Raw genomic sequence first — 23117 nt, 5'->3', positions numbered from 1 at the left:
ACTACATCAATGACGTGGTGCTGCTGCCGGAAGCAGGGACTGACCCACACACAGGAAGTGGTGCAGTGATGGTTAAAACTGTTTCTTCGGCTGGTAACAGGCAGCAGGTGCTCAAAAGATGGACTCAAAAAAAAAATCTCCTTCAACTTAGTTTAACATTTTTAAACAGATTAATTCTTTTTATTTTATCTATTATTGTTGTATTATTTAAACTTTGCTTTAAACTCTGCGATCCGATTTTAAATTCTTTTGACTTTGTGCCCGAGTTGTTTTTAAGGTCCCTGTGCAGCACATTAACTATGTGGAAGGGGCTTCATAAATAAAGCTGCCTTGCCCAATGTGAGGTCATATGTTAAAGCCTATGTGAGAACAACACAAAATAAGCTGGGGGGCGGGGGGGGGGGGGGGGGTTATCTAATATAAACTATTACATATTGAATCAGTTCATTACAGGAGGAAGAAGGAAGTGAGATGTTTGGAAAAAGGCTTTTCAGACTTTAATGTGTGACTTCAGTAAGGAAAAGAAAAAGATCAATTTAGAATAGTAACAATCATCAGGAAGACAAATGTAGGATCTTTGTAAAATATTGACATTATTAACTATACATAAAATGGACAGAATTATTTACAGAAACACATTCAAATAAGGAAAGTGCATAATCATCTGACAGCGCACACACACATACACACACAAACACACACACACTCGAGCACGCACACAAACACAGAGGCACAAAGTTGCATTGGTCGAGTCAGAAAACAAGATCTGTCAACACACAGGCTGGAGTCATTCTGCAGGATTTCTATCTAACAAATACTCATTTTTAATTCATTCATTTGTTACTTGAGACGTCGTTGCCTTATAGCAAAGTTAATACGTCTTTAAAAACATCTTCATGACCAAAGTAGCATCGAGGTCAATGTCCTCGATTCATAGTTTAGGTTTTTCTAGGTTGAAAAAACACGATACAATTATTGAGACTCGATCGGCCCAAATATATGAAACTTATTGCTTCAGTCCTAATGTTTCCAGCTGTGAAACATCAGGAGAATCAGAGTCAATTTTCCACTTTAAGAAAAAGTAAAATGTACTTTTATCTCATGTTACAAAACATCTGCAAGTCCCAGGTTGAGAACAAACACGTTGACGCTACCCAGTTTCTTCCAGTTCTCCCACAAAGACTTCAACCCCCATGTGTTAGCAACCAGGCCGACGATGAGACCAAGATTAAAACAGGAGGCAGGAATCTGCCGGTGAAATCCAAGTTGACATGAGGACAAGAGGTATTGTTCATGTTCTTGTGAGCTGCAGTTCTTCCTCCTCGTGAATGTGATCGTCTCTTCTGGTTTCACATCTCAGATCTCGGCACACTGTATTTTTCTTCCTGCACGTACTTTGATTCAGGAAACTACGTCAATGACGTAGCGCTGGTGCCGGAAGCAGGGCCTGACCCAGACACAGGAAGTGATGCCATGATGGTTAAACCTGTTTTACTACAAGGCTGGTAACAGACATCAGGTGGTAAAAAGATGGACTCAAAAAAAATTCTCCTTCAACTTATTTTAACATTTTAAAACAGATTTATCCTATTTATTTGTTCTCACATTGGCTTTAAAAGTTTGCAGTTCCCTCTGAGGAGCTTTGTTTCAGTGCACGTCTTTCAAAACAATCTCAAAATCCCACTTAGAACCTTTAACTTCTACTTTCTGGGTTAAAGTGTTGTGCAATAATAGGTAGACTTGATGTTGGCTAATATTAATAATCATAAAATAGGATTTTTAAATAATAAAATGATTTATTCAAAATAATACAATTATTAATTAAAACGATAAAGTTATCAATTAAGAATAATACAATTATTAATGAAAAAAAAATACAATTATCAATTAAGAATAATACAATTGTAACTATAATTTATAAAAGAGGGGGCACTACCCTGGTATCAGTACCTACAATCAAATGTAAAGATCAGTCTCATTTAGATCTAGTTCAATTATAAATCTCAATATTTACTATTAAAGATTATATAATGGACAGTGAAGGCTATGGAGTTCTTGACAGTGTAGTGGTTTGCAAAATTCACTAGGCAACATTGATGAAAGAAAATTTGTGAAAGAAAAACATTTATTATGAATATAGTAAAACATAAAAACACAAATTACTAACAACGTGCTAACTAAACAAAAATGTGTATGTGAGTGCATGTGTGTTTGTGTGTGTGTGTGTGTGTGTGTGTGTGTGTGTGTGTGTGTGTGTGTGTGTGTGTATGTGTCTATGTAAGTCAAAGTGCTTCCCAAAATGGTGGTGGGCAAAAAGGATACCCCCCCCCCCATTGGAATGTTTACGACATGTAGTGGGGGTCTGGGCTAATGAGGTGAAGACTGCGCGTGTGTCTGTGTTGACCACCAGATCCTTATTTCCTCCCTTCAGGACCTGGGTGTCTCAGGCTCTGCTCTCTCCCTGCTCTCTTCCTACCTCAATGACCGCACTTATAGGGTAACTTGGAGAGGATCTGTGTCTGAACCTTGTCCTCTCACTACTGGGGTCCCTCAAGGTTCTGTCCTGGGTCCTCTCCTCTTCTCTTTGTACACCAACTCTCTCGGCTCTGTCATTCACTCACATGGGTTTTCCTACCATAGCTATGCCGATGATACCAAACTAATCCTGTCTTTTCCCCTATCGGAAACACAGGTAGCAGCACGAATCTCTGCCTGGCTGACTCACATCTCTCAGTGGATGTCTGCACACAACCTGAAGATTAACCTTGACAAGACTGAACTACTTTTCCTTCCAGGGAAAGACTCTCCCATCCACGACCTGACTAAATTCTTTAACGATTCTGCTAACGGTTCCCTGTGCCGTTGCGCATGCGCAAACTTTTTCATTCAGACGGCAGCAAACATGTCAACCAGGCAGAAGCGATCTAAAGTCTGGTTGTATTTCACACGACAAAATGACAGCAACGCCACTTGCAACGCGTGCAAAAGGGCTATTTCGTCGAAGGGAGGAAATACCACCAATATGATGAAGCATTTGAACACGCATGGAATGAAGTTACAGGAGGTGTGTCATGTGTTTGATGCTTGCAGCAGCGCAGCTAACGATAGCGCTGCATCTCTTTCTATCCAAGGTAAGCTCCTCAAACTTGTGTGAAGCAATTTGCCTTTATTGTGCGTAGTCGATCGAGCTCCGGCATTGGTCTCCTATTATCAGTGATGGGCAGTAGCGACGCGACAGCGTCGCTCGGCGGAAACCCGGAGTAGCTCGGCGGCTACTGCGGCGTCGCTCGGCGCCACACGTCCCTGCTCCAGACCCTGTCTATTGTGTTAGTGCCATTTGTTTCATTGTGTAAACCAGCTTTCACTATGTCCATGGCCCAGAGAGTGCATCAAGAGGTCCAGCTGTACAGAAGTCTGCCCTCCATCCCCTCTACGAATAACGCCACCCTTTGGTGGTGGGACCAGAGACACACTTTACCCCTGCTGTCAGGTCTAGCTGAGTCCTATCTGTGTGTTCAGGCATCCTCCACCCCATCTGAGAGAGTGTTCTCCACGGCTGGAGACACAATTAGTCCTGAGAGATCCCGTATCCTTCCGGAGAAAGCAGACATGCTTATTTTTCTGCACAAGAATTGTTGATTTTGTTGATTACAATTGCTGGTGCAGACTTGATGGTATTTGCCACTGCTAGTTTAATTTTTGGCAGCTCAGTTTTCATATACCCTTTTTAAAAAAGGAAGGAGCATTGTAGTTTCTAGTAACATGTTTAAATTAAGCAGAGTAAGTTTTATTTAAGTTATATAAGTTTTATTTTATCGTAATTTCTACAGAAGAATGTCAGGTTTATCTTTAGTTCAAGAGGAATACGTGAATGTTTTTGGTTATTTAAAAAATGTAAATGTTTATGTATACATACTGTATATGGTGTGCATCATTATAGAAAATTATATAAAAGAAAATTAATGTAAATAAACCCGTTTGTGCTCTTTTTTTCCCCCCTTGCCCAAAAAGAATCGATAAGAGAATCGATAAGGAATCGGAATCGATAAGCAGGAATCGATAAGGAATCGGAATCGTTAAAATCTTATCAATACTCATCCCTACCTGGGTGTGACACTCGATAGCCAAGTCTCCCTTACTGCCAACATTACTGCAACAACACGGTCCTGTAGATTCATGCTGTACAACATCAGGAGAATACGCCCCCTTCTCACTCAGAAGGCAGTGCAGGTTCTGGTCCAGGCTCTGGTCATCTCACGCCTAGATTACTGTAACTCCCTCCTGGCAGGTCTAACTGCTACTGCCATCCGACCTTTGCAGCTCATCCAGAATGCAGCAACTCGACAGTTTTTTTACCTAAATTCACTCACACTACTCCGCTCCTCTGCTCCCTTCACTGGTTACCAGTGGCTGCCCGCATCCGGTTCAAAACACTAGTACTTGTGTACCATGCTGTGTGTGGATCAGGTCCAGTCTACATCCAGGACATGGTCAAACGTTACACCGCAGCCCGTTCACTCTGTTCTGCTTCGGCTAATCGACTCGTTGCTCCCTCACGGCTAAACACTCATCAAAATCACGACTGTTTGCTGTCCTGGCTCCTTAACGGTGGAACGAGCAATTGACATCCGGACATCAGATAGTTTACAGATCTTCGGCCGAAAACTAAAAACTCACCTCTTCCGACTATACCTTGAATAAATAAAAAAAAAAAATACTAACAACTTTGAAACTAACACTTTTAGTAGCACTTAAATGGCACTTACTTATAGCACTTTGTAGTTTTGCTTTATTTTGAAGAAATTGTACTTTCTTGATTCTTGTTGTTCTGGGTCTGTACCCTCGGGGTTGATGCACTTATCGTAAGTCGCTTTTGATAAAAGCGTCAGCTAAATGAAATGTAATGTAATGTAATGTTTAGTCAGAGAATGAAAGAGTCATGGAGATATGCAAAGAAAGCCTGTGAAGAGCATAACTAACATTAACTTTAAAATAACTTGTAACCACGATATCATAACACATATCACACTTATAAACGTCACACAGAATCGAATAAACAGTCTTGTTTAGCCTAGTATAATTATTAAGCCCAGTTGTGTTACCCATCCGTGGAGACGAGAAAAAGGAAGTTGCAGTTCAGTTTGCAGTTCTGTGAAGTCTTCTGGCTGGTCGTATGGTTTCTGCCTTTGCGGTTCTGTCGAGCTGTGGGGCTCAGTTGCTGGTTGAAGTTCTCCTGCAGGACATCGAGTCAATACTAGGAGTTTGGTTGAGCTTGAAGTGCGAGGAGGTTTCCTTGGTGGGATGAGCTGGAAGCTGCACCTTTGCGCTCCTCTCGAAGAGTTGGATAGAAAGAGAAGATTTGAGCTGGAGCAGCCAGGATTCCCCTCTGCGATGCAGGAGAAGAGAGGCTGGACAGCCCTCCGCCTTGGGATTGTAATTGGATTACAGGGATTGTAGAAAAAAAGAGAATCAGGGGAGACCTGGTCTTATATTGCCTGGGGACCTCACAGGTCATGTGGTGCAGAGGGGCCAATAGCAGTTGACCCTTGTGGCTTTTAACATCTTTGTTTGAAGTCTAGGGATCCTGGGAGACTGAGTTCCCTGTGCTCTGGATTTTTCCAGAATAATGGAACATGTGGTTTCAGGCTTTTGACTACACATAAAGGCCGAAGAGAAGGCCTTTGATTTGACAAAAACACAGTCCCAACAATGGACTTAATGCAGCTGTTTTATAAAATGACTTAGCGTCAGGTCTGGGGAGTGATGGAGCTCAGTCACAGTCCAGCACATCAGCTGCTAAAGCTCATTTTTAAGCTGTTTTAGCTCTCGACTCTTCCAGCCTTGACGCCACGTCACAACCGCCTCCGACCCAGCTCCAGATGATGCAATTGTTGATCTTCATTCACACCGTAGAAACCTTGGTGATGAACGGGCGCATGATGACTCGACGAGCAGATGTCAAAACTGAGCCGGAGTCTTTACGTGTACTGAGTAAAACCAGAGGGTTGAGGGCGCTGTTCAGACACACCAGCAAACGACTTATCTGATAGGCGATGTAAACTCCATTGGACCAATTGTGACAGTTCCTGTGTTTGCTCAGAACTCTTGACCATAGATTTAGGTTCTTGAACAGGTGATAGGGGATATAACACACAGAGAAGAGAAGGATCAAAATGAACATCAACCTCACAATCCTTCGCTTCAGATCCTTGTTGACGTTGTTTTTGGAGCAAAGTATGATAATCATATGTCCGTAGCAGCCCAGCGTGATGAGGAGTGGGATACAAAACCCAGTCAGGGTCCTCCCCAGGCTGTAGTTCAGGTAATCCTCCACAGATGCGCTGTGTGTGGTATCGTAGCATTTCTCAGTTTGGTTTCCAGACGTCTTGATGTAGAACACGTCTGGAAGACTCTGGGCAGCCACCAGCAGCCACACGAGGACTGAGATGTTCACAGAATGAGTGACAGTGATTCTTCCCAACACTTTCATCGGGTGAACAATAGCCAGGTACCTGTACACGCTGATGCACGTAAGGAATCCGATGCTGCCGTAGAGGTTCAGGTTGAAGCAGAATCTCGTTATCTTGCAGAATGTAGTTCCAAAGATCCACACATTCCCCTTGAAGTAGTAAACCACCAGAAAGGGCAGCGTGAGCAGATACAAAACATCTGCAAGTCCCAGGTTGAGAACAAACACGTTGACGCTACCCAGTTTCTTCCAGTTCTGCCACAAAGACTTCAACCCCCATGTGTTAGCAACCAGGCCGACGATGAAGACCAAGATTAAAACAGGAGGCAGGAATCTGCCGGTGAAATCAAAGTTGACATGAGGACAAGAGGTTTTGTTCATGTTCTTCTGAACTGCAGTTCCTCCTCCCTGTGAATGTGATCGTCTCTTCTGGTTTCACATCTCAGGTCTCGGCACACTTCATTCAAGTTCCTGCACGTTTTTTGATTCAGGAAACTACGTCAATGACGCGGGGCTGGTGCCAGGAGCAGGGCCTGACCCAGAAAGGAAGTAATCTAATGATGGTTAAACCTGTTTTACTACCAGGCTGGTTACAGACAAGAGGCGGTAAAAAAAAATATTTTAACTTTGTGCCTGTGTTGTTTTTAATGTCCCTGTGCAGCACATTAACTCTGTGGAAGGGGCTTCATAAATAAAGCTGCCTTACCCAATGTGAGGTCAGATGTTAAAGCCTATGTGGGAACAACACAAGAGAAAATCAGGGAGGGGGGGGGGGATTTATCTAATATAAACTATTACTGGACATCAGTCAGACTTCATGTCCAGCAGGTGTCAGGTCTAACAAAGTCTTTAATAAAAATAGTTATACTAGTTTTAAATTTGGTTTCATTTTCATGTGGAATCAGCTCATTACAAGAGGAAGAAGGAAGTGAAACGTTTGGAAAAAGGCTTTTCAGACTTTAATGTGTGACTTCAGTAAGGAAATGAAAAACATCAATTTAGAATAGTAACAATCATCAGGAAGACAAATGTAGGAACTTTGTAAAATATTGACATTATTAACTATACTTACAAAGTACAGAATTATTTACAGCAAAACAGTAAAATAAAGAAAGTGCAATATCATCTGAAAGCGCACACACACACATACGCACACACACACACAAACACACACACACACACACACACACACACACACACATACGCACACGCACTAGGACACATGTACACGGACACACCCGTTCAAAGTTGGATTGGTCGAGTCAGAAATCAAGATCTGTCAACACAGAGGCTGGAGTCATTCTGCAGGATTTCTATCTAACAAATACTCATTTTTAATTCATTAATTTGTTACTTGAGACGTCGTCGCCTTATAGCAAAGTTAATACGTCTTTAAAAACATCTTCATTACCAAAGTAGCATCGAGATCAATGTCCTCGATTCATAGTTTAGGTTTTTCTAGGTTGAAAAAAACACGATACAATTATTGAAACTCAATCGGCCCAAATATATGAAACTTACTGCTTCAGTCCTGATGTTTCCAGTTGTGAAACATCAGGAGAATCAGAGTCAATTTTCTACTTTAAGAAAAAGTCAAATGTACTTTTATCTCGTTTTACTCTAAACTTTGAGTTCATGATCAGGCCCCTTTAATTAAAAGGTTGCAGTTCCCTCTGAGGAGCTTTGTATCAGTGCACTGATGTGTCTTTCAAAACAATCTCAAAAAAACATTTAGAACCTTTAACTTCTACTTTCTGGGTTATGGACTTTTTGCAGCTGTTTTATAAAATGACGCAGCGTCAGGTCTGGGGAGTGATGGAGCTCAGTCACAGTCCAGCACATCAGCTGCTAAAGCTAATTTTTAAGTTGCTTTAACTCTCGACTCTTCCAGCCTTGACGCCACGTCACAACCGCCTCCGACCCAGCTCCAGATGATGCAATTGTTGATCTTCATTCACACCGTAGAAACCGTGGTGGTGAACGGGCGCATGATGACTCGATGAGCAGATGTCAAAACTGAGCCGGAGTCTTTACGTGCGTAGAAGTAAACCAGAGGGTTGAGGGCGCTGTTCAGACACACCAGCCCACGGCCTATCTGATGGCCGATGTAAACTCCATTGGACCACCTGTGACAGTTCCCGTGTTTGCTCAGAACTCTTGACCAGAGATTTAGGTTCTTGAACAGGTGATAGGGGATGTAGCACACAGAGAAGAGAAGGATCAAAATAAACATCAACCTCAGGCTCCTTCGCTTCAGATCCTTGTCGACGTTGTTTTTTGAGCAAAGTATGATAATCATATGTCCGTAGCAGCCCAGCGTGATGAGGAGTGGGATACAAAACCCAGTCAAGGTCCTACCCAGGCTGTACTTCAGGTAATCCTCCACAAATGTGTCGTGTGTGGTTTCGTAGCATTTCTCAGTTTGGTTTCCAGACGTCTTGATGTAGAACACGTCTGGAAGACTCTGGGCAGCCACCAGCAGCCACACGAGGACTGAGATGTTCACAGAATGAGTGACAGTGATTCTTCCCAACACTTTCATCGGGTGAACAATAGCCAGGTACCTGTACACGCTGATGCAGGTAAGGAATCCGATGCTGCCGTAGAGGTTCAGGTTGAAGCAGAATCTCGTTATCTTGCAGAATGTAGTTCCAAAGATCCACACATTCCCCTTGAAGTAGTAAACCACCAGAAACGGCAGCGTGAGCAGATACAAAACATCTGCAAGTCCCAGGTTGAGAACAAACACGTTGACGCTACCCAGTTTCTTCCAGTTCTGCCGCAAAGACTTCAACCCCCATGTGTTAGCAACCAGGCCAACGATGAAGACCAAGATTAAAACAGGAGGCAGGAATTTGCCGGTGAAATCAAAGCTGAAAAGAATACAAAAGGTTTTGTTCATGATCTTCTGAGCTGCAGTTCTTCCTCCTCGTGAAGGTGGTCGTCTCTTCTGGTTTCACATCTCAGGTCTCTGCACACTTTATTCAAGTTCCTGCACGTACTTTGATTCAGGAAACTACATCAATGACGTGGTGCTGCTGCCGGAAGCAGGGACTGACCCACACACAGGAAGTGGTGCAGTGATGGTTAAAACTGTTTCTTCGGCTGGTAACAGGCAGCAGGTGCTCAAAAGATGGACTCAAAAAAAAAATCTCCTTCAACTTAGTTTAACATTTTTAAACAGATTAATTCTTTTTATTTTATCTATTATTGTTGTATTATTTAAACTTTGCTTTAAACTCTGCGATCCGATTTTAAATTCTTTTGACTTTGTGCCCGAGTTGTTTTTAAGGTCCCTGTGCAGCACATTAACTCTGTGGAAGGGGCTTCATAAATAAAGCTGCCTTGCCCAATGTGAGTTCATATGTTAAAGCCTATGTGAGAACAACACAAAATAAGCTGGGGGGCGGGGGGGGGGGGGGGGGGGGTTATCTAATATAAACTATTACATATTGAATCAGTTCATTACAGGAGGAAGAAGGAAGTGAGATGTTTGGAAAAAGGCTTTTCAGACTTTAATGTGTGACTTCAGTAAGGAAAAGAAAAAGATCAATTTAGAATAGTAACAATCATCAGGAAGACAAATGTAGGATCTTTGTAAAATATTGACATTATTAACTATACATAAAATGGACAGAATTATTTACAGAAACACATTCAAATAAGGAAAGTGCATAATCATCTGACAGCGCACACACACATACACACACAAACACACACACACTCGAGCACGCACACAAACACAGAGGCACAAAGTTGCATTGGTCGAGTCAGAAAACAAGATCTGTCAACACAGAGGCTGGAGTCATTCTGCAGGATTTCTATCTAACAAATACTCATTTTTAATTCATTCATTTGTTACTTGAGACGTTGTTGCCTTATAGCAAATACATCTTTAAAAACATCTTCATGACCAAAGTAGCATCGAGGTCAATGTCCTCGATTCATAGTTTAGGTTTTTCTAGGTTGAAAAAAACACGATACAATTATTGAGACTCAATCAGCCCAAATATATGAAACTTATTGCTTCAGTCCTGATGTTTCCAGCTGTGAAACATCAGGAGAATCAGAGTCAATTTTCCACTTTAAGAAAAAGTAAAATGTACTTTTATCTCATGTTACAAAACATCTGCAAGTCCCAGGTTGAGAACAAACACGTTGACGCTACCCAGTTTCTTCCAGTTCTCCCACAAAGACTTCAACCCCCATGTGTTAGCAACCAGGCCGACGATGAGACCAAGATTAAAACAGGAGGCAGGAATCTGCCGGTGAAATCAAAGTTGACAAGAACACAAAAGGTTTTGTTCATGATATTCTGAGCTGCAGTTCTTCCTCCTCGTGAATGTGATCGTCTCTTCTGGTTTCACATCTCAGATCTCGGCACACTTTATTTATCATCCTGCCCGTAGTTTTATTCAGGAAACTACATCAATGACGTGGCGCTGGTGCCAGAAGCAGGGCCTGACCCAGAAAGGAAGTGATGCAATGATGGTTAAACCAAAAACAAGTTTTAACATTTTAAAACAGATTGATCCTATTTATTTATTCTACCTGTTAATATTTTATGATTTAAACTTTGATTAATCTTTGAGCCCATGTTGTTTTTAATGTCCCTGTGCAGCACATTAACTCTGTGGAAGGGGCTTCATAAATAAAGCTGCCTTGCTCAATGTCAGAGGTCAGATGTTAAAGACTATGTGAGAACAACACAATGAGAGAACAACACAAGAGAAGCTGGGGGTGAGGGGATTTATCTAACATAAACTATTACTGGACATCAGTCAGACTTCATGTCCAACAGATGTCAGGTCCAACAAGGTCTTTTATGAAAATAGTTATACTAGTTTTAAATTTGGTTTCATTTTCATGTGGAATCAGCTCGTTACAGCAGAAGGGGAAGTAAAACGTTTGGAAAAAGGCTTTTCAGACTTTAATGTGTGACTTCAGTAAGGAAATGAAAAACATCAATTTAGAATAATAATGTGGGGATTGTGGAGTTTGTTGTTGTTGTTCTCATCCTTCCCTGTAGTGTCCCCTCGGCGCGTGTGGGTGTCCGGGGCGTGGCCTGATTCCTGGCGACAACAGACGAGGCACACCGGACCCTAATCATCTCATTCACCTCCTCCATAAATGCCTGGCTCGATCATCACTCCAGCGCCGGATTATTCAGTATCCTCGGTAGCTATACGACGCGACCTTCTCAACTCAGGCACCGTGTTGGATGTATTCTAAAACCTTGTCTTCAACTTCTACAGAACTCCGTGTGCCTAACCGCTGACGTCGCCTCCTCGCTTCCACCCTGGACTTCTTAACCAGCCGGCACCCTGCCACTACTGCCAGCTGTTATAATCGTTAAAATAAACATTCCTCTTACGAACTCTCTCGTCCGTGTCTGCTGTGGGGCCACGATCTACTAAAACCATAACAGAATAATCCGGCCACGACATGGACCCCGCAGACACGGAGAGATTCAGACTGGCGTTGGCCTCCTACGAAGACCGGGTTGGACAACAGGAGAAGACACTACTCGAGACCATGGCGGCCATCACCACACTTACCTCCCAGGTGTCGCTGATCGGCAGTCGGGTGGAGCAGATAGGGTCGCACCTCGCCTCGCATCCGTCTCCTCCAGCTCCGGGTCCAGCTCCAGCACCGTCATCAGCCGCTGCTTCGGGCTCGTTTCCCACTCAGCCCCGGGAGCCCGTTATCCCCACACCCGCCAGGTTTTCTGGTCAGTCTGGTGCCGGTAGAGAGTTTATTTTTCAGTGCGGACTCGTTTTTGAGCAACAGCCTTCAACATACTCCACAGATAGGTCGCAGATAGCTTTTGTGATGAGTTTGCTTTCAGACAGGGCCGCGGCTTGGGCGGTTGCACTTTCTCATAGTCATTCTCCGGTTTGCTCTTCATTTTCCTCGTTCTCCGACGAGTTTCTCAAAGTTTTTGACCATCCGCTACGCAGCAAGGAGGCCAGTAGCCGGCTCCTGTCTCTTCGCCAGGGAGCTAACTCCGTGGCTAAGCACTCGGTGGACTTCCGTATTTTAGCCATCGAGAGCGGGTGGGACGAGACAGCGTTACAGGGGGTGTTTCTCCGGGGATTACGAGACGACGTGAGAGACGAACTAGCTGCTCGTGACGAGACCACCTCACTGGACGAGCTAATTTCGCTAGCTATCCGCTTGGATTGTCGCCTCCACGAGAGACGCAGAGAGAGATCCGGGGGTGTCAGTCATGCACCTCCCGTGACTCGGACAATGGGTCCCTTCCAACGGGGATTTACGTTTTCTCCACCACCTCCATTCGGCCCGGACAGGATTCCTCCGCGGACCACCTCTTCTTCCTCTTCTTCTTCTCCAGGCACCGAGGAACCCATGCAGCTGGGGAGGACGAGACTACCTCCACGGGAGCGTCAACGTCGCCAGCTACAGGGTCTCTGCGCCTACTGCGGGCAGGAGGGACATCTTCGTGACAACTGCCCGGTTTTGTCAAAAGGGGGGGCTCACCAACCACTGGGGGAGCGTTGGTGAGTCAGTCTTCTGTGTGTTCGTCTCCTCCTCGCCTGCTGATCAAAGGTACTGTTTCCTGGAATCAAACCTCCCGTTCGCTATCCATCTTGGTGGATTCGGGGGCAGATGACAATTTTATCGACTCAAGTTTTGTTACGCAGGCTCAAGTTCCCTGTCAGCTCCTCTCTCACCCCAAGAGGGTCTTTGCTTTGGATGGCAGGCTTCTGGCGCAGGTTACTCACCGCACAAAGCCTATTTCCCTGTTGTTGTCCGGGAACCATCATGAGGCCATTTCTTTTTTTGTTATTTCTTCTCCAACTTCCCCTGTGGTGTTAGGTTTACCCTGGTTAAAGCTACATAACCCCCACATTGACTGGTCCTCGGTGTCCGTCCTAAATTGGAGTTTATTTTGTCATGCCCACTGTTTACGTTCCGCCGTTCCCTCCACTCGTTCTATGCCACAGGCTCCTCCCAAGCCCGTGGATGTGAGCTCCGTACCTGCCGTTTATCACCACCTCCGGGAGGTGTTCAGTAAGGACCATGCTCTGTCACTTCCCCCTCACAGACCTTATGACTGCGGGATTGAGCTTCTCCAGAACGTTCCGTATCCTTCCAGCAAGCTCTATAATTTATCCAAGCCAGAACGTATCGCCATGGAGACATACATCACCGAATCGGTGGCCTCGGGTCTCATTCGGCCATAGTCATCTCCTTTAGGGGCGGGGTTTTTTTTTTGTGGAGAAGAAGGACAAGTCTCTGCGGCCTTGTATTGATTTTCGGGGACTCAACGACATTACGGTTAAGAATAAATACCCTCTCCCTCTCATTGACTCTGCTTTTGGGTCCCTTCATGAGGCCACTATTTTTACTAAGTTGGACCTCAGGAACGCCTACCACTTAGTTAGGATCCGAGAGGGGGATGAGTGGAAGACGGGGTTTAACACCCCCCTGGGGCATTTTGAATATTTGGTGATGCCTTTTGGCCTCACCAATGCCCCCGCTATTTTTCAATGCTTAATTAATGACGTGTTAAGAGACATGCTTAACTGTTTTGTTTTTGTTTATTTGGATGATATTTTGATTTTCTCCCGTAACCACCAGGAGCACGTGCAACATGTCCAGCTAGTGCTCAGAAGACTCCTGGAAAACAGGTTATATGTAAAAGCAGAGAAATGTGATTTTCATGTATGTTCTATTAGTTTTTTGGGTGTCATTGTGGAGAAAGGGCAACTCAGGACCGACCCTGCCAAGGTTAAGGCAGTGGCCGAATGGCCCACTCCTACATCAAGGAAGCAACTTCAGAGGTTCCTCGGGTTTGCCAATTTCTACCGCAGATTTATCCAGGACTATAGTATAGTTGCTACACCTCTGACGCAGCTGACGTCGGTTAAAATTCCTTTTGTGTGGTCACCTGCAGCGGAGGGGGCGTTTGCTAGACTTAAATTGTTGTTTTCATCTGCTCCTGTACTCATTCACCCTGACCCTGCCTTACAGTTTGTGGTGGAGGTGGATGCCTCGGACTCCGGGGTGGGGGCCGTGCTGTCGCAGCGCTCCACCATCGACCAGAAGGAGCACCCATGTGCCTTTTTCTCCCGCCAGCTCTCACCGGCGGAGAGAAACTATGACGTCGGGAACCGGGAGTTGCTGGCGGTGGTTCTGGCTCTGCAGGAGTGGAGGCACTGGCTTGAGGGATCCACGCATCCGTTCATTGTGTGGACCGATCATAAAGACCTGTCTTATCTCCGCTCTGCTCGTAGGCTCAACTCCCGCCAGGCCCGGTGGGCACTCTTCCTGGGGCGCTTCCACTTTACACTCACCTACCGGCCCGGGTCCAAGAACATCAAGCCAGATGCGCTGTCACGTCAGTTTGCGCTCCCTATGGAGGACACGTCTGGAGACACCATCCTGCCAGCTGCCTGCGTGGTGGGAGCGGCCAGGTGGGAGATCGAGGGTGTGGTCCAGGGGGCCCAGAGGGACCAGCCGGTTCCACCAGGCTGCCCTCCGGACAGATTGTTTGTTCCTGAGGGAGTGAGATCCCCGGTTCTGCAATGGGGACACGCCTCCCGGATCGCCTGCCATCCGGGTTTTCGGCGAACTCTGGCCCTTCTCCAACAGCGGTTCTGGTGGCCCTCCATGGCGGCCGATACCAGGGGGTTCGTCGCTGCCTGTTCTGTCTGCGCCCGAGGTAAGGCATCACATCAAGCCCCCGCTGGTTTACTGCATCCTCTGCCCATCCCTCACCGCCCGTGGTCACATGTGGCGGTTGACTTCATAACTGGCTTACCCCCATCGGAAGGCAACACAGTGATTCTGACCGTCGTTGACAGATTCTCCAAAGCAGCTCACTTCATCCCGGTACCTAAGTTACCCTCCGCCTTGGAGACCGCTAACCTTCTCATCACACACGTCTTCCGTTTGCATGGCATCCCGGTAGACATTGTCTCGGACAGGGGTCCTCAGTTCACCGCTAGGACGTGGAAGGCGTTCTGCCAGGCGTTGGGGGCGTCGGCCAGCCTATCTTCCGGATACCATCCTCAGTCCAACGGCCAGACAGAACGGGCGAACCAGGATCTGGGGTCAGCACTGCGCTGTGTTTCAGCCCGACATCCGGTTTCCTGGGCCACACACCTCTCCTGGATCGAATACGCTCACAACTCCCTGGTCTGCTCCGCCACAGGTATGTCGCCGTTCATGGTTGCTAATGGGTTCCAACCTCCTCTGTTCCCATCTCAGGAAGCTGACGTGGCAGTGCCATCCGTGGGGGAGTATCTGCAGCGTGCTCGTCGGGTCTGGCTCGAGGCCCGGGCAGCCCTGGTCCGTACTGCGTCCCGCAATCAGCGAGTGGCTGACCGGCATCGCACCCCTGCTCCTGACTATCAGCCGGGACAGATGGTCTGGCTATCATCCCGGGATCTGCCTCTCCAAACCGAATCACGTAAATTGACACCTAGATACATTGGGCCATTTGAGGTCGATCGGATAATAAATCCGTGTGCGGTGAGACTTAAACTCCCCCTGTCTTTGAAAGTTCATCCCACGTTCCACGTCTCTCATCTCAAGCCAGTGTCCACAAGTCCATTAAGCCCTCCTGCGGAGCCTCCCCCACCCACCCTTATCATAGATGACCACCCGGCATATACGGTTAATAAGGTATTGGATGTACGCCGGCGTGGTCGAGGTTACCAATACCTCGTGGACTGGGAGGGATATGGCCCAGAGGAGAGACAATGGGTTTCTCGTTCCCTGATTTTGGACGGTACCATCCTCGATGACTTTTATGCTTGTTTCCCGGACAAGCCGGGTCGGCCGCCAGGCGGCGTCCCTTGAGGGGGGGGTACTGTGGGGATTGTGGAGTTTGTTGTTGTTGTTCTCATCCTTCCCTGTAGTGTCCCCTCGGCGCGTGTGGGTGTCCGGGGCGTGGCCTGATTCCTGGCGACAACAGACGAGGCACACCGGACCCTAATCATCTCATTCACCTCCTCCATAAATGCCTGGCTCGATCATCACTCCAGCGCCGGATTATTCAGTATCCTCGGTAGCTATACGACGCGACCTTCTCAACTCAGGCACCGTGTTGGATGTATTCTAAAACCTTGTCTTCAACTTCTACAGAACTCCGTGTGCCTAACCGCTGACGTCGCCTCCTCGCTTCCACCCTGGACTTCTTAACCAGCCGGCACCCTGCCACTACTGCCAGCTGTTATAATCGTTAAAATAAACATTCCTCTTACGAACTCTCTCGTCCGTGTCTGCTGTGGGGCCACGATCTACTAAAACCATAACAAATAACAATCATCAGGAAGACAAATGTAGGACCTTTGTAAAATATTTACATTATTACCTATACATAAAAAGTACAGAATTATTTACAGCAAAACAGTAAAATAAAGAAAGTGCAATATCATCTGACAACGCACACACACGCACACACACACACACATACACACACACACACTTTCAAAGCTGCATTGGTCGAGTCAGAAAACAAGATCTGTCAACACAGAGGCTGAAGTCATTCTGCAGGATTTCTATCTAACAAATACTCATTTTTAATTCATTTTAATTTGTTACTTGAGACGTCGTCGCCTTATAGCAAAGTTAATACGTCTTTAAAAACATCTTCATGACCAAAGTAGCATCGAGATCAATGTCCTCGACTCATAGTTTAGGTTTTTCTAGATAGAAAAACACGATACAATTATTGAGACTTAATCGGACCGAATATATGAAACTTACTGCTTCAGTCCTGATGTTTCCAGTTGTGAAACATCAGGAGAATCAGAGTCAATTTTCTACTTTAAGGAAAAGTCAAATGTACTTTTATCTCATTTTACTTTAAACTTTGAGTTCATGATCAGGCCCCTTAACCTCTTAAGAGGCGGGTGAGATTCGCCTAAAACGCCGGTCTGAGGAATACCCAAATTAAATTGAAAGCTGTTCTTGAACCATTTGGAGTATATGGTATATTCTATGCAGCCGAGAGGTCGATGATGTTGTAGAATTTGTTGATGATAATGGAAGGACTCCGAGGACCCAGTACTTTCAGTATAACAAAGTTTATTACAAGAAATTATGAGTCGGGACGGGCATCTAGATACCCGGAGATACACAAGCCAAAAGTGAAATCTGATGTGAAGGGGTCGAAAGCACATTTATATAGGGAAGCTGGTTACGCCCATGACTTCAGGTAAAAGACATCCCACATGGGATTTCTGACTAAATAAGGACAAGTTTTTGTACCTGAAGATGAATACACATTGGTCAAGAACCTTCCTTCTGCACCCATCCATTAGCTGGTCAGAGATAATTCCCTAGGTCAAAGATCATCCCAAAAAGGTACAGAGCAAATAAGATGAACATCTAGAGGACTCTCTGAGAATTTCTGAGAGTCCAGGGGGCAGGCATCATAAATGTAAGGCTATCATTATGTTTTAAGCACATACCAACATGATCTACTCTAACGAATACACGACAAGTACATGTATAATCTTGGTCCCTTTTGAAAGGTAACATTCTGAACTTTCCCCCTCAACAGTCAGAATCACTGTAAGTGCTACTGGCATTGAGTAATAGCAGTTGGCCAACAGTGAAGTAGAAGGGTTTTATTTCCGCCTGAATATTTTTTAATAAACAGATGCCTGCAGATGACTCTAGCTGGGACTTATGAGCTGGAAAACACAATGGAACCCTAGCATGAAGCCTTGACTAGCCCAAGTTCAAATTTGATAACAATACCACAGAAAATGAATATTTGACCGATTTTTTTCCTAAGTGCATGTCTAGGCGTTTTCCACAAAGGCCATTTGGAGACTCCAAAGGACCCTTTGTAACAATGGTAACCAACCAGGTTAAAAAAGCTAATTTTACACTCAAAATCACACTTTTATATAAAGGAGATGTGATGGAAATTCATCTTGAGATTTGAAATAATTAAATTCTCAGACCGGAGTAGCTTTTGAGTCTTTATAATAATAAGCTTGTGGGGATTGTGGAGTTTGTTGTTGTTGTTCTCATCCTTCCCTGTAGTGTCCCCTCGGCGCGTGTGGGTGTCCGGGGCGTGGCCTGATTCCTGGCGACAACAGACGAGGCACACCGGACCCTAATCATCTCATTCACCTCCTCCATAAATGCCTGGCTCGATCATCACTCCAGCGCCGGATTATTCAGTATCCTCGGTAGCTATACGGCGCGACCTTCTCAACTCAGGCACCGTTTTGGATGTATTCTAAACCTTGTTTTCAACTTCTACAGACCTCCGTGTGCCTAACCGCTGACGTCGCCTCCTCGCTTCCACCCTGGACTTCATAACCAGCCGGCACCCTGCCACTACTGCCAGCTCTTATAATCGTTAAAATAAACATTCCTCTTACGAACTCTCTCGTCCGTGTCTGCTGTGGGGCCACGATCTACTAAAACCATAACAGAATAATCCGGCCACGACATGGACCCCGCAGACACGGAGAGATTCAGACTGGCGTTGGCCTCCTACGAAGACCGGGTTGGACAACAGGAGAAGACGCTACTCGAGACCATGGCGGCCATCACCACCCTTGCCTCCCAGGTGTCGCTGATCTGCAGTCGGGTGGAGCAGATAGGGTCGCACCTCGCCTCGCAGCCGTCTCCTCCAGCTCCGGGTCCAGCTCCAGCACCGTCATCAGCCGCTGCTTCGGGCTCGTTTCCCACTCAGCCCCGGGAGCCCGTTATCCCCACACCCGCCAGGTTTTCTGGTCAGTCTGGTGCCGGTAGAGAGTTTATTTTTCAGTGCGGACTCGTTTTTGAGCAACAGCCTTCAACATACTCCACAGATAGGTCGCAGATAGCTTTTGTGATGAGTCTGCTTTCAGACAGGGCCGCGGCTTGGGCGGTTGCACTCTCTCATAGTCATTCTCCGGTTTGCTCTTCATTTTCCTCGTTCTCCGACGAGTTTCTCAAAGTTTTTGACCATCCGCTACGCTGCAAGGAGGCCAGCAGCCGGCTCCTGTCTCTTCGCCAGGGAGCTAACTCCGTGGCTAAGCACTCGGTGGACTTCCGTATTTTAGCCATCGAGAGCGGGTGGGACGAGACAGCGTTACAGGGGGTGTTTCTCCGGGGATTACGAGACGACGTGAGAGACGAACTAGCTGCTCGTGACGAGACCACCTCACTGGACGAGCTAATTTCGCTAGCTATCCGCTTGGATTGTCGCCTCCACGAGAGACGCAGAGAGAGATCCGGGGGTGTCAGTCATGCACCTCCCGTGACTCGGACAATGGGTCCCTTCCAACGGGGATTTACGTTTTCTCCACCACCTCCATTCGGCCCGGACAGGATTCCTCCGCGGACCACCTCTTCTTCCTCTTCTTCTTCTCCAGGCACCGAGGAACCCATGCAGCTGGGGAGGACGAGACTACCTCCACGGGAGCGTCAACGTCGCCAGCTACAGGGTCTCTGCGCCTACTGCGGGCAGGAGGGACATCTTCGTGACAACTGCCCGGTTTTGTCAAAAGGGGGGGCTCACCAACCACTGGGGGAGCGTTGGTGAGTCAGTCTTCTGTGTGTTCGTCTCCTCCACGCCTGCTGATCAAAGGTACTGTTTCCTGGAATCAGACCTCCCGTTCGCTATCCATCTTGGTGGATTCGGGGGCAGATGACAATTTTATCGACTCAAGTTTTGTTACGCAGGCTCAAGTTCCCTGTCAGCTCCTCTCTCACCCCAAGAGGGTCTTCTTGGGGTCATTTTGAATATCTGGTGATGCCTTTTGGCCTCACCAATGCCCCCGCTATTTTTCAATGCCTGATTAATGACGTGTTAAGAGACATGCTTAACTGTTTTGTTTTTGTTTATTTGGATGATATTTTGATTTTCTCCCGTAACCACCAGGAGCACGTGCAACATGTCCAGCTAGTGCTCAGAAGACTCCTGGAAAACAGGTTATATGTAAAAGCAGAGAAATGTGATTTTCATGTATGTTCTATTAGTTTTTTGGGTGTCATTGTGGAGAAAGGGCAAATCAAGACCGACCCTGCCAAGGTTAAGGCAGTGGCCGAATGGCCCACTCCTACATCAAGGAAGCAACTTCAGAGGTTCCTCGGGTTTGCCAATTTCTACCGCAGATTTATCCAGGACTATAGTATAGTTGCTACACCTCTGACGCAGCTGACTTCGGTTAAAATTCCTTTTGTGTGGTCACCTGCAGCGGAGGGGGCGTTTGCTAGACTTAAATTGTTGTTTTCATCTGCTCCTGTACTCATTCACCCTGACCCTGCCTTACAGTTTGTGGTGGAGGTGGATGCCTCGGACTCCGGGGTGGGGGCCGTGCTGTCGCAGCGCTCCACCATCGACCAGAAGGAGCACCCGTGTGCCTTTTTCTCCCGCCAGCTCTCACCGGCGGAGAGAAACTATGACGTCGGGAACCGGGAGTTGCTGGCGGTGGTTCTGGCTCTGCAGGAGTGGAGGCACTGGCTTGAGGGATCCACGCATCCGTTCATTGTGTGGACCGATCATAAAAACCTGTCTTATCTCCGCTCTGCTCGTAGGCTCAACTCCCGCCAGGCCCGGTGGGCACTCTTCCTGGGGCGCTTCCACTTTACACTCACCTACCGGCCCGGGTCCAAGAACATCAAGCCAGATGCGCTGTCACGTCAGTTTGCTCTCCCTATGGAGGACACGTCTGGAGACACCATCCTGCCATCTGCCTGCGTGGTGGGAGCGGCCAGGTGGGAGATCGAGGGTGTGGTCCAGGGGGCCCAAAGGGACCAGCCGGTTCCACCAGGCTGCCCTCCGGACAGATTGTTTGTTCCTGAGGGAGTGAGATCCCCAGTTCTGCAATGGGGACACGCCTCCCGGATCGCCTGCCATCCGGGTTTTCGGCGAACTCTGGCCCTTCTCCAACAGCGGTTCTGGTGGCCCTCCATGGCGGCCGATACCAGGGGGTTCGTCGCTGCCTGTTCTGTCTGCGCCCGAGGTAAAGCATCACATCAAGCCCCCGCTGGTTTACTGCATCCTCTGCCCATCCCTCACCGCCCGTGGTCGCATGTGGCGGTTGACTTCATAACTGGCTTACCCCCATCGGAAGGCAACACAGTGATTCTGACCGTCGTTGACAGATTCTCCAAAGCAGCTCACTTCATCCCGTTACCTAAGTTACCCTCCGCCTTGGAGACCGCTAACCTTCTCATCACACACGTCTTCCGTTTGCATGGCATCCCGGTAGACATTGTCTCGGACAGGGGTCCTCAGTTCACCACTAGGACGTGGAAGGCGTTCTGCCAGGCGTTGGGGGCGTCGGCCAGCTTATCTTCCGGATACCATCCTCAGTCCAACGGCCAGACAGAACGGGCGAACCAGGATCTGGGGTCAGCACTGCGCTGTGTTTCAGCCCGACATCCGGTTTCCTGGGCCACACACCTCTCCTGGATCGAATACGCTCACAACTCCCTGGTCTGCTCCGCCACAGGTATGTCGCCGTTCATGGTTGCTAATGGGTTCCAACCTCCTCTGTTCCCATCTCAGGAAGCTGACGTGGCAGTGCCATCCGTGGGGGAGTATCTGCAGCGTGCTCGTCGGGTCTGGCGCGAGGCCCGGGCAGCCCTGGTCCGTACGGCGTCCCGCAATCAGTGAGTGGCTGACCGGCATCGCACCCCTGCTCCTGACTATCAGCCGGGACAGATGGTCTGGCTATCATCCCGGGATCTGCCTCTCCAAACCGAATCACGTAAATTGACACCTAGATACATTGGGCCATTTGAGGTCGATCGGATAATAAATCCGTGTGCGGTGAGACTTAAACTCCCCTTGTCTTTGAAAGTTCATCCCACGTTCCACGTCTCTCACCTCAAGCCAGTGTCCACAAGTCCATTAAGCCCTCCTGCGGAGCCTCCCCCACCCACCCTTATCATAGATGACCACCCGGCATATACGGTTAATAAGGTATTGGATGTACGCCGGCGTGGTCGAGGTTACCAATACCTCGTGGACTGGGAGGGATATGGCCCAGAGGAGAGACAATGGGTTTCTCGTTCCCTGATTTTGGACAGTTCCATCCTCGATGACTTTTATGCTTGTTTCCCGGACAAGCCGGGTCGGCCGCCAGGCGGCGTCCCTTGAGGGGGGGGGGTACTGTGGGGATTGTGGAGTTTGTTGTTGTTGTTCTCATCCTTCCCTGTAGTGTCCCCTCGGCGCGTGTGGGTGTCCGGGGCGTGGCCTGATTCCTGGCGACAACAGACGAGGCACACCGGACCCTAATCATCTCATTCACCTCCTCCATAAATGCCTGGCTCGATCATCACTCCAGCGCCGGATTATTCAGTATCCTCGGTAGCTATACGGCGCGACCTTCTCAACTCAGGCACCGTTTTGGATGTATTCTAAACCTTGTTTTCAACTTCTACTGACCTCCGTGTGCCTAACCGCTGACGTCGCCTCCTCGCTTCCACCCTGGACTTCATAACCAGCCGGCACCCTGCCACTACTGCCAGCTCTTATAATCGTTAAAATAAACATTCCTCTTACGAACTCTCTTGTCCGTGTCTGCTGTGGGGCCACGATCTACTAAAACCATAACAAAGCTCTGCAGAGTTAACAACAAGCACGGGTGCTCAAAAGGGAAGAACTGGCTGCGAGTTAAAAAAAGCCAGGACTTATACAAAGAGGCGTTTCAAAGGA

At 47.3% G+C, this 23117-nt stretch overlaps 2 protein-coding genes across 2 annotated transcripts; both read right to left on the bottom strand.

Moving 5' to 3' along the window:
* Positions 1-1776: 1776 nt before the first annotated feature.
* LOC128442460 (P2Y purinoceptor 1-like) lies at positions 1777-6963 on the bottom strand. The gene has a single exon (XM_053424924.1). The coding sequence runs from the start codon at positions 6848-6850 to the stop codon at positions 5903-5905; it is 948 nt and encodes a 315-aa protein (XP_053280899.1). The 5' UTR covers positions 6851-6963; the 3' UTR covers positions 1777-5902.
* Positions 6964-7405: 442 nt separating this feature from the next.
* On the bottom strand, positions 7406-9501 carry LOC128442462 (P2Y purinoceptor 1-like). The gene has a single exon (XM_053424926.1). The coding sequence runs from the start codon at positions 9369-9371 to the stop codon at positions 8424-8426; it is 948 nt and encodes a 315-aa protein (XP_053280901.1). The 5' UTR covers positions 9372-9501; the 3' UTR covers positions 7406-8423.
* Between the last annotated feature and the right edge of the window lie 13616 nt (positions 9502-23117).

The sequence above is a fragment of the Pleuronectes platessa genome, chromosome 6, assembly GCF_947347685.1.
Source record: "Pleuronectes platessa chromosome 6, fPlePla1.1, whole genome shotgun sequence".
NCBI lineage: Eukaryota > Metazoa > Chordata > Actinopteri > Pleuronectiformes > Pleuronectidae > Pleuronectes > Pleuronectes platessa.
The sequence above is the reverse complement of the archived record's forward strand: the minus strand, read 5'-3'. Positions and strand labels throughout refer to the sequence as shown.